Consider the following 12213-nt stretch of genomic DNA (forward strand, 5'->3'; position numbering starts at 1 on the left):
GTGAAGTATTTAAGAAAAAGCATTGAAACAAAGATAGGCAATTACTGTCTTTACTGGCTGCAGTAACTCTTTTTAGTTTTAAGGAGTATTACTGAAAGGTAGACCTAAATAAACTCTGTGTCACTTTTTTTTTTTTTTTCCTGGTGCTAGGGATTGAACCCAGGGGCACTTAATCACTGAGCCACATCTCCAGCTTTTTTTATTTTTAATTTTTATTTTTTTTTAATTTAGAGATAGGGTCTCACTGAGTTGCTTAGAGCCTCAATAAGTTGCTGAGACTGGCTTTGAACTTATGATCCTCCTGCCTCAGCCTCCAGAGCCTCTGTGTCATTTTCTGACATGGGTGTTATATTTCAGTATTTAACCATTTGTTTTTCTTAAATGATTTTTTTAATCAATGCCTTCTAAATATATTTTTCCTCCCTCCTGTCTCCCTTTCTGCTTTTCTTGCAGCTCCTCAAAGAAATTTTGAAATTGCCTTCAAGATGTTTGACTTAAATGGAGATGGAGAAGTAGACATGGAGGAGTTTGAGCAGGCAAGTTGTTCTTGCAAGTTCCTTAAATACATTGTTATTTAGTGCTGGGAATTATACTTCAGTGGTAGAGTACTAGCCTAGATGTACAAACCCTTGGTTCAATCCCTAGCATCACAAAAAAGAAAAAAAAAAGAGGCAATAAGTACATTAACATATAAAACACATTTTCATGTGGACTAGGTTTAATAAAGGATTTAAAAGTAATCTTTAATTTTTTTTAAGTCTAAAAGTAGTGATGGATTTATGTTTAAATCTGTATATTATTATTAAATGTCTAATCAAAATGGTAATAACGGCTGTTGTTTGTTGATAATTTACATACATTACATACATTATCTCTCATCCTTATACCAGTCCTGTAAATATAAGGAATATTGCCCACATTTTAAGGGCATTACCATTATTTGCATGTATATTTGTTAAATTAGGTATGTGTGAGGCTAACGGCTAATGTTTCTACTCAAGACATTCATCAAATGCCTTCTATATGTACTTTCATTTGAAGACAAAAAAATTTTTAAATTCTTGAGTTTTATTAATGCTCTACCAATGAGCTACATCTCAAGCCCTTTTTAATTTTTATTTTTATTCTTCAAGTTGCTGAGGCTGGCCTCTGACTTGGAATACTCCTGCCTCAGCCTCCCAAATTGCTGGGATTAGAAGTGTGTGCCACTGCATAAGTCTATAGACTTGCCTTTAAAAATTCATTTACATAGGTAGGCCACTGTTTGTTTCTCAAAGATTGAACAAATTTCCCATGTCTTCTTAGAGTATTATTTCATACCACCTTTGTGTTTTATGTATCATTGTAATAAATGTGTTTTCTTAGATGTTAAGAATTTGCCAGGTACAATGGCTTATACTTGTAATCCCATAATTTGGGAGGCTGAGACAGGAGGATCCCAAGTTCAAGGCTAGCCTCAGCAATTTAGCAAGACCCTGTCTCAAAATTTAAAAAAATAAAAAGAGCTGGGGATGTGGCTCAGTGGTGGAGGGTCCGTGGGTTCAAACCCAAGTATGAAAAAAAAAAAAGAAGGAATGAGAGGGAGAGGAGGAGGAGGAGAAGAAAGGGGAGGAAAAGTCATCTGAAATGTGGAAGACACAGTTTTGAAGTTTATGACTGTCCTGTTTGTGTGAGTGAGTCCCCCCAAAACAAATATTTTTTTCTGGAGGGAAATTTTTCTGAGAACATCCCAATTATAAAGGTGTCAGGCAGTATGTGTTAGATTTTGGGTTCTGCTACTTGCTAGCCACTTGACATTGAACAAGTGAGATTGAATACAACTCTCTGGACCTCAATCTCCTCATGTATCAAAGAAGGATAATAGTAGACCTTGCCCCACAAGATTGTTGTTATGCATTAAAAGAGATAATGGTTGGGGTTGGGGATGTGGCTCAAGTGGTAGCACATTCGTCTGGCATGCGTGAGGCACTGGGTTCAATCCTCAGCACCACATAAAAATAAAGATATTATGTCCACCTAAAAAAACGAAAAAAAAAAATATTAAAAAAGATAATGGTTGACTGGTACAGGCACAGAATAAATAATACTTATTCTTTTCTATGCTTTCCCACTTTCATGATGTTTTTCTGGGGTGCGGGTTTGATTCTGCTTTAGGTTCAGAGCATCATTCGCTCTCAAACCAGCATGGGTATGCGTCACAGAGATCGTCCTACTACTGGTAACACCCTCAAGTCTGGGTTATGTTCAGCCCTCACAACCTATTTTTTTGGAGCTGATCTCAAGGGGAAACTGACCATCAAAAACTTCCTTGAATTTCAGCGTAAACTTCAGCATGATGTTTTGAAGCTAGAGGTAGGTATTTATTTCTTGGACTGCAGGAGATCCCTCATGCATGTATGTAGAGTCACTGGGTTAGGAGGGCCTATACAGTACATATTCTTTCAATCCATCCCCAGCTGATTGATTTGGACCTAATCAGTGATCTACAGACCAACAGGGAAGTAAGTACATACCCTGTGAAAATGTCATGGAGTAATGTGGTCCTACAACTGAAAATCAAAGTCTATATTGTAAATGATAGTTGTCTTTGGATACCGTGCTTGAGGAAAAAAAGGAATTGAGGGGTCACAGGAGTTCTCACACTGAGCATGTATCTCCAGTTTTGTTTATTGTGTGGAAGGCACTAGAAGGTAGAGATGGGGGGGTGGTAATAAATAGATCTATGAAAGTTTGCAAAGGTAATTATCAGCTATTACCACAGAATATAGAATAAAAATATATGTGTTCAAAGTTGTACACTGTCTTACTGTGCTGATTTACTTACTTTTCCACTCAGAGTTTAGACAGTCACGCTCTTCAGTTTCTAGGCACTGCATTCTAAGGGCATCGCCATTATCTACATGTGTATTTGTTGAATTAGGTACATGTTAGGCTAATGGATAATGTTTCTACTCAAGACATTTATCAAATGTCTTCTATATATACTTTTGTCTGGAGACAACAAATTCTCTAAATTCTTGAGTTTTATTGAAACTGCATCACACTATTGTTCCTCAACCTCTTTTATTCCAGCAGCTCTTACTTTAATATTACTTAGAATTTCAAAACATTAAATACTGAAACTAAAAGCACATGAAAATATTCTACTTCATTTTTAAGCCATGTTTATACTTATCTGCTCACTCATCCCCCACCCAGTTCTGATTTACTGTTCCATGTTTTCATGCACTTGACTCAATTGAGACAGTTTGAAAAAAAAAATCACAAGTGAATTCCAGTTATCCATAAGAATGCTGTTTGATATTCATAATCTAGGAAAAAAGCAGGATGAATAATGTTAAAAATCAGATCAAAATTTGAAATATGCTTGTGTACTTGTTATTTTAAAATGATGTAATTAATATTCATAGAATTTACCTCAGAAAACAAAGTAATGGATTTCTACAATTTATGCCAAGCTTCTGGTGGAGGCTTTTGAAACCCCTGTAATAATTGGCAAGAACTATACATATAGTAAAAGGTCAATAAATTTTTACCACACTGAGAAAGCTTTATAGCTTCCCTATTCAAATTCTCTTAGCACTGCTAGATAGATAGCTTCCCTCTGCCTGCATAAAGCATGAGACCAAGTAAGCATTATCAAAAGTGTTTGGATTTCAAAAAAAAATTCTCTGCTGCATGCAGAGGAACACAACAATCTAAAATCACTGAAAAGATTTCAACAATAATTGAAGCAAAAATTATTGTTGTGTCAGCTCTCAGTTAACCAGAAATTTAATCATAATGCCTCATTACTAGTTAGTTGATATTTTGCTTTTTTTAGTTGTACATAAAAGAAAAACCACAGTACAATGGTTCTTGCCAATTATCTTGCCACAGTAAACAGTTGCAGATGATGGAGTTCAAAATAGAACTTCATAGAATGGAGAATAATGCATTTAATGAACACTGGGCTTCCTAGAACTTTATTTGTAAATGTTAAGGTTAGCACAGTTTGAGTATCTCTTACCAAAAATGTTTAGGAACAAAAGTATTTTGGACTTATGAATTTGTTTTTATTTATTTGTTATTTTTCCATTTGGGGATATTTTCATGTGTAAATATTGAGTTATCTTAGGGAAGGATCCCAGTCTACACATGAAATTCCTCTTGTTTTATATCCACCTTGTATACTGGCCTAAAAATAATTTTGTACAGTATTCTTAGTGTACCTGTGTTTTAACCCATTAAATAAGGTCAGATGTGGAATTTTCCATTTGGGGCATTTATAAAAGCTTCAGATTTTGGAGCATTTTGGATTTTTTATTTTTGGATTAGGGATACTCAACATATTTTCATTCTAGGGAAAGCAGATACTTCTCAGGCAGTGAATTTGATTTTGTTCACTGTTTTACATATAAAATTACTAAAGATGCTATAATAACAGATACATTTTTATATATGTATTATGTATATACTATACATACATTTGCATTGTGCTTCGCTTTGTGAAGTTTGCATTCTTAATGGAACATTCCAGTATATAGGCCTCATCCAATAACTGTTGTGTAAGGATTGCTTACGAGGCTTTAAGTCATGTGCCTGGGTCCCTAGCATGCATACGCAGAGTTGTCTTCTTTGGAAACATCATAGTGTAATCTGGAAATATAAATGATTTACTTTATTAATTATACAGTTAACTGTTGAACACAGAATATGAATCCATAAAAAAATGTAGTTAGAGAGTAAAACATAAAGTAAGAAGGTACTTTTAACAAACTTTAAAGGACAGTACATGGTCATGCTAGAGCTGAGTGGGTGCCAGCCCGTCTACAGTCTAGCCTAATACTCATTTCTGAAAGTGCAAGTGGAATTCCAAAGGCAGAGCATAGGACTTGGGGCTTTCATCCAGAGATGCTATAGAGAAGATTGTGTAGATTGCCAGAGGGGTGAAAAATTATAAAGCAGATTAAGGACTTCATGCATATATCCCTGCATATAATCTACACTCAAATGCAGAAGAAAAGAAACATAAAAGTAGCCATGTTTAAGATACTTATTCTAAAAAGCAGTCTTGCATTTGACATTGATTTAGGATTATTTTAGGCTTTGTACCAAGATGTACCAAGACTGGTCCTGTTTATCAGTCAGTAGCTCTTTATATGAGGTGACCAGTAGACATATTGTAATAATGTTCTATAAATGGCTATTAATGCTGAATCCATTCTTTCAATATAATGACACAGGCCCAGTGAGTAAATGCCTCTGTATCCATAGCCCCCTTATTTAAAATTTTATCAGTTAGTACCCAATATTCCCAACTAGCTTTGAATTTCTTTGAATAAGTGTGAATAGCAGAAAAAGCATCATTTTTGGTGCTAACGAGGCCTTGGTTAAAATTTTGCTTGAATCATTTACTTGCTATGTGACGTCTGATGCATTATTTTTTTTTTCTTAGAGCCTCACCAATTCATAAAACCACAATGGTTAAATGAGGTGATATTTTATTATGGACTGAATCTTGTCCCTCCAAAGTACATATATTAAAGCCCTAACAACTAGTATCTCAAAATATCACTATGTTTGAGATAGGGCCTTGAAAGAGGAGATTAAGTTAAAAGGAGAACATTAGGTGGGCCCTAATCTCTCTGGTATCTTTGTTAAGGTGAGAAAATCTGGACCCCCAAAGAGACACCAGGTACATGAAAAGGTTGTCTTGTGGAGAAGCACTTAGGAGGCATTTGTAAGTCAAAAAGAAAAGCCTTAAAGGAAACTAATCCTGCTGGCACCTAGTTCTTGGACTTACAGCCTCTAGCACTGTGAGAAAACTAATTTCTGTTGTTTCACAGCCACTGGTGTATGGAGTTTTGTTATGGCAACCCTGTCACACTAATGTACCACCTGGCATGTACTATACTTTTAATAAATGATTTCGGGGGGGGGGGGTTGTTTGTTTGTTTACCCCCTCTGCCATGGCATTAGACATATAGTAGATACCTAAATAGGTCATGGATTTTAAAAGTATTTTCTGAAAAAAAAAAAAAACTGGAAAATGGCAGCAATTTTTAGTTTTATAAAACACTTTTAACTTCATTTTTAAAAGTTTGAGTGGTTTATTCTTTCATTGAGTATGAAATTTAATCTCATCTTCACAGCTAAGAGGAAAGTGAAAAAGATTAATAAGTAATTTTATGTCTTTCATAAGAATTTTATAAACTCTGTTATTTTTTATCTCTTACTATTTTTATTTCATTACTTATCTACTATAAAATTTCAGATCAAGAAGATCTATTGTGTTTTTTTTTTTACTCAGCAAGTAGCTTTGAGAGTGAAGAGAATGCTTTTTATCTATGAAACATAATTCAGAGGTAACAAGGAAGAATCTGTGAACATTTATTAAGTGCCTACTATGATCCAGGCACTTTACATATCTTATATGCCTTCTTTATTTTAATTCATCAACCCTGTCAGCTTTAGTGGTACTGTACCCATGATCCAGATGTAGAAATTAAAGCTCAAAGAGGTGAAAGTCACAGAACAATTATATGGTGGAGCTGTGAGTCCAACTCACATCTGGTCCACACTGCCTTTTAGATCGAACTGTTTCTTCTCTTTTTATAGTTAGGGAGCATTAAAACATTTTTTAAAATAAGCCAATGATTTCCATGATTAAGCGTAATTAAGTAGCTAGTTAGTATAACATCTTACAAATACAAAAGAACAGTGCATTTCTTCTTGGTCATATGAGTGGCAAAGGAACTGGGAAAAGACAGACTATAGATATCCAAGAAATTTGGTCTTCTTCTATCCCTAAAATTCAAGCTTTTTTTGAGTCCCAAAGAAATCATTTGTAGAAATTTCATCTCAAACTAAAGGTAAAACACTTAATTCATATTATATTTGTTTTTTCTACCTTTTCTCTTTTTGGGAACTCAAAATAACATGGATTTGAAGGAATGATTTAAGAATACAAGGTTAGTTTTTAAAACACTTGAGGTTAAGAATTCCTTCTAAGGCTACCAAGAACTACTGAATTTGAGTTCCTTAGAGACAGGTGCCAAGTCTAATTCCAGTTAACATATTCATTGATTTCTTGACGATTATAGCAAGTAAGATGTCAGTCAAAAATGAAAGGAAATAAAAAGTCTTTGAAAAATTATGGTTAATTTTAATTTGGGGCAAGAAGAGGGAAAAGGAACTGTCATGTCAAAGGAAAGTAAAAACTAATTTATATGAAGAGAATCTAATTCTAGAATATACAACAAAGAAACTAAGTTGGGGTCCATATGCTTATTGCATAACCAAATTGTCACATTTTAAGAAGGCATGAGTATCAATTATCTGAAAGTAAACTAGATACAATTCAAAGAATAATAATGATTGTCTTATATTCCCAGTCTTAAAAAAAAATAATATTGGGGGCTGGGGATTGTGGCTCAGTGGTAGAGCACTTGCTTAAAATGCATCAATCACTGAGTTTAATCCTCAGCATCACATAAAAATAAAATAAAGGAATTGTGTCCACCTACAACTAAAAATAATACATATATAAATAATAATATCAAAGTTAACTGGATTCATTCAATCAAGAAGAGAAATAAAAGGGAGATATAAAGAACTATGCTAATTGTTCTTATCTGTCAATAAGAGTAGAGCAAATATAAATAAATAAGAGGATTGACTTAATTCTTTGTTTTATTTTTGTTTTTGGTGATGGGGATTCAACCCAGGGCAACCCAGGGCCTCATGCATGCTAAGCAGCCGCTGTACCACTGAGTGGCATCTGCAGTCCAAGAGGGTTAATTTAAGTTAAATTAACTTTTTAAAAGCTTGTAACTATAACTAGATGATTAAAAGTGCCTAAGGAGATTCTAGAATCATCTACTTTTTAAACCATCAAATTGACATCTTTGTACCCATCTCCTTAAATTTAGTGCTGAAGTAAAATTAATTGTGTCTTGCCCTAATGTAGTGACCCATACTAAGGGACAGACTTCAACTCCTTACTAACCAAAATGTTATGGAAAAGAAGACCAGAAGGCAAAGGAACCTTTCAAGTAAATACTTGCTTGAAACTAGAACACTCTTGGAGTCCTCATAGCCCAGTTTTGTTTCATTTTTATTTTCTGGGAAAGGGACTCTATTATGTAAACTCATTGCTGAGAGTTCACTCAATTAATTAATCCAAGAAATAATATGGGATTTGATTTTGTTTGATTCTTCTACTTTTGCCTCTACAAAGAAAAATATAGGTATTAATAAATTATTTAGTTTCTTCCATCCTAACATGTTTTTAACTTGAATTTTCGAGAAATTAATAGAAGGGTTTATTAAAAGTTACTTTACTTGTCTCTTTTAGACATTTTTAACTTTAACAAACCAAGTATATGTTTAAAGGAAAAAAACTTATTAAGATAACAATAATAACCTTCACTAGAGTAAATTGCAACTTTCATATTTATTACAAAAGCCAATGTATTTTACTAGTGTGTTTTTTTTTTCTTAAAGGGGAGAAAAAAAAAGATAAATCACTTAGCCAGCATAAACTGCTTTACCCTTACAAAACTTGGAAGAAAGACCATAACAATCATTTTTCTAAATATAATAAAACAGGAGGAAAAAAGATATCAGTTGCTTCCACCAGAAATTTATGTAGTTAAAATAGTATTACATGTTTTGGGGAAATAGGAAAATTAGAATTCTGATATAGCTACTCCCATTTCCCCCAGAAAACTCTTCTTGCCTCCTCAGCTGTGTCATTATTCCAAATATATAGAAAGTATTTTTAATTCCTACTTATTTAAAATAATCTAATTTTGGTGCCGAAGTCCACTAAAAATGAAGAAATCAAATCAGTAACATGATCCATACAACCTTGTAGTCTTTTTGTGAGGAATCAAGAGGTCTTTAAACGAAATGATCATTATTTTTAAAAAATAGGTATGTCCATATAAAGATAATAGAATAAGAATTTAATTTTCTTCGATACTTTTTTTTTTCTTTTTTGAGATAGGGGTCTTGCTATGTTGCCCAGGTTGGTCTTGAACTCCTAGACTCAAGCAATCCTGACTTAACCTCTTGAATAGTTGGGACTATAGGCGCACACCACTGTCCCCTAGTGTGGTCATGATTCGGAAGAGACATTAGCACTCTGAATCTGACCTTTCAGATTGATCATTAAAGTACATAAAACTATTAGAGATTGATAATTTTTTTGATTTGCAGATAACTTTGTAATACTTGGCATTTTCCAGGATTTTCCTGTCATCAGTTATCTTTTAATGTTATATTCTAAGATCATTTTAAACTGGCCACAAGAAAAAAAAGCTTATAAATGAGTCATGAGGATTTGATCTTTCTCCAGGGGAAACATTTCCCCAGTCTATCATTCAAATATCCTTAGCAACCATTTTTAAAACACAATGCTTTCAATGAATGAGCTCTGTGCCAGTTTTTTTTTTTTTTTAATTTCATAGGTCATTTCTTTGGAATTCAGAATTCAGGTATAGTTAACTTTTTAGTCTCACATACAGCAGGATACACAGTTTTCAATAAAGTTAAAATGCAATACAGTAAAATGAAAAGTAGTATAAAGGAAGATGATTGCAAATTTACAAACCAGTGTTTAATCTGAACATATTCTTGTACCTGTAGCAAATAGATAAAAATGTGTAGCAGTCTCAAGCATTTGAATAAGTTTGAGTACATACTATATAATAAAAATACTGGCTAACATTTCTTGAAATTTTACTGTGAACCAGGCACAGTTCATATGCTCAATGTGCATTGTTTCATTTTATCCCCAACACTACGAGGATGGTCGTTTCATCATCCACATTTAATGAACTAACTGAGGCACACACAGATTAAATAATTTGTTCAAGTCACACTACTAAATGTGGGCTGGGACTTGATTCCCCACGGTCTGACTCTTAACTACTAACTTACTAGAAACTCTGCTATATGTTTAAGATACAAAGATGAACAAGACATTGCATTGCCCCAGGAAGCTTGTAACAGTAAGTTAAATGAATCAGAAATTCTTGCACAGTACTATTCATAATGCACAGGGGTAGAGACATGTGTATGATAAATGAAAGTATAAACTGGAACATACAAGTCAGTCTGTGAAGTAAGAGGACAGCTCAGGGGCATTGTCCCAGAGGTGGCATTATGTGAGTCAATCCTAACTTTGAAATTCTTTCTATCTAAAGAATAAGATGGCTAATTTTCATTTGTTCCTTGCTCCCATGTAGAGAAGATGAGAGCACTGAGTAGCTCTGGGACTGAAGCCAGGAGAGAATGATAGAGAAAATGACCTTTCTTATCAAGTTTGTCCCAACCCAGGCTTGAATTGATGTATCCGCTAGGTATTCTCATGTTGGTAAAGGCACCCTGTGCCCTCAAATCCAGCTCTACAGAAATCATTAAAAAAAAAAAAAAAGAAAAGATGAAAATTAGGGAGGAATCAAAGAAGAGAAACTTTCTCTAGGTTTCTCTAAGACTTGGCTGGGCCTAAAAGCAGACCTATAGGTTTCTCAGTCAAACTTAGAATGAGGAATCTTGAATAAAATAATGTCAAGGGTGTCTGAGGTCTTTTTGTTTTTTTCTCTCTTATAGCCATCTTTATCTGCATTTGCTTTTCAAAATTATAATCTTTAATTTTTAAAAGATTTTTAAAGAATAGCTTTAGCCTCTGGTCTGCTCTAGAGCTGTACAGCAGTCTAGGGAGTCTAGACAGTATGTTAGCAACCAGAGTCAGCTTGGCAATAATTTGGGAATAAATAATGCATTGCATTAGATATGCCTGTTGAGTTCACACTCTGAACAAATGCCACTTCAGAGGGTCATATATTACATCAGGTTATTATCTTCTGAATTCACTTAGTGGCACAGAAATGATTATTTGTCAAGTCTCTTTGATTTCTCATTGTTTTTCTTATTGAATGCTTTTTCTCCCTCCCCACCCACACTCCCTTTTTTTGTTTTATATCAGTCTACCAGTGCATTAGCATTATTGTTTTTTATTAAGGTTTGGACTAATGAAATAAAAACTGCTTCACTTATTTCTTAGCATGAGAGAGATCTGTGCAGAACAGAAGGAAAAACTGCATTCTATAGAAAAACAGAGGCTAAAAGAAGGGAGGAAAGAAAAGATGGTGCTTCTTGGAAAACAAAAACAGAAGGCAGCAGCCAGATCTGAAGTGCTTTGTATGTTACGCTAGAGAGTGTAGACACTTGATCCTAAAAGCTAGATAGGGAACCATTGAAAGTTTTAAAGAAGGAAGTAATATGTTCAGATTTAGATATTTGGAAAGATCACTCTAACAACACTATAGATCAGCAAAAAAAAAATCTATTAGATTTTGGGTTTGTACAGGAGAAAATAATAAGGTGGGCTTAGGGAAAGAAGAGAAAGGATTGGTTTGAGACATCTTAAATGAAAGTTCTTCAAGAATTGGGAATTGATACAAGAGAGAAAATGATGTCTTTACTGAGATAGAGAACACAGAAGTGGGTTTGTAGAAGAAAGAGTTCTGCTTGGGATGTTTTGAGTTTGAGGTTTTTACAAGATATCTCCTAGAAGCAGTTGGATATACTGGATTTTGCATTCAAACTAGTAATACAGTTGAAAATACAGATATGGGATTTCAGCATAAGGGGGTCTATGAATGCAGTGAAATTGGTGGGCTCACTCAATGACTGTGTATTTACCTGAAGAAAAGAAATCCAGGGACAGAATTGTATTGTATAGAATAAGTAAGAGGAGTTTCTGAAGGATGGGTGTCAGACAGAGATCACCCTCATGTCCAACGGAAGAGGTGTAACACAAGAAAAGTGACAAGGAAATTGACAGTATTGGTGTGAGAGAATTCTTTGAAGAAGCTATAGGAAGTGTTTTCTGCTTCAATGTCATATTCTTAAAGCAACTCTTACTGGACACCCTATTTAAAATCAGTCCTTTCCCCTATCAGGCGTTCACGAGACAGTGAACTGTCTGGCTTGTTTACCTGTTTATCCCCTGGACGTTTAACACAGCACATAAATATTCTTTCGAAAGTATAATCAGTGTACCATCGTGTTATTTCTACTTTTTTTTCAATGGATCTGAATGCATTTTACCTCTGTGACCTTGGGATCCTTAATTGGTTATTTAGAATTGAGATAATCCCATCCTCACAGATTGACAAAGAGTTCTTCTTGGATAAGAAAGTACCCAGTGCAGTAGTGGAC

The 12213-nt window shown here is 34.3% G+C and overlaps 1 protein-coding gene across 5 annotated transcripts in view; it reads left to right on the forward strand.

The window, feature by feature from the left end:
* Micu1 (mitochondrial calcium uptake 1) overlaps positions 1–12213 on the forward strand; it is a 174382-nt gene that overhangs the window by 103075 nt on the left and 59094 nt on the right. For all 5 annotated transcript variants that reach the window (XM_040273763.2, XM_078040611.1, XM_078040625.1 and 2 more), the window contains 2 exons: positions 454–536; positions 2155–2352. In XM_040273763.2, the coding sequence (XP_040129697.1) occupies positions 454–536; positions 2155–2352 (281 nt within the window). The remainder of the gene's footprint in view (positions 1–453; positions 537–2154; positions 2353–12213) is intronic.

Source organism: Ictidomys tridecemlineatus, chromosome 1 (assembly GCF_052094955.1).
Source record: "Ictidomys tridecemlineatus isolate mIctTri1 chromosome 1, mIctTri1.hap1, whole genome shotgun sequence".
Classification (NCBI taxonomy): domain Eukaryota; kingdom Metazoa; phylum Chordata; class Mammalia; order Rodentia; family Sciuridae; genus Ictidomys; species Ictidomys tridecemlineatus.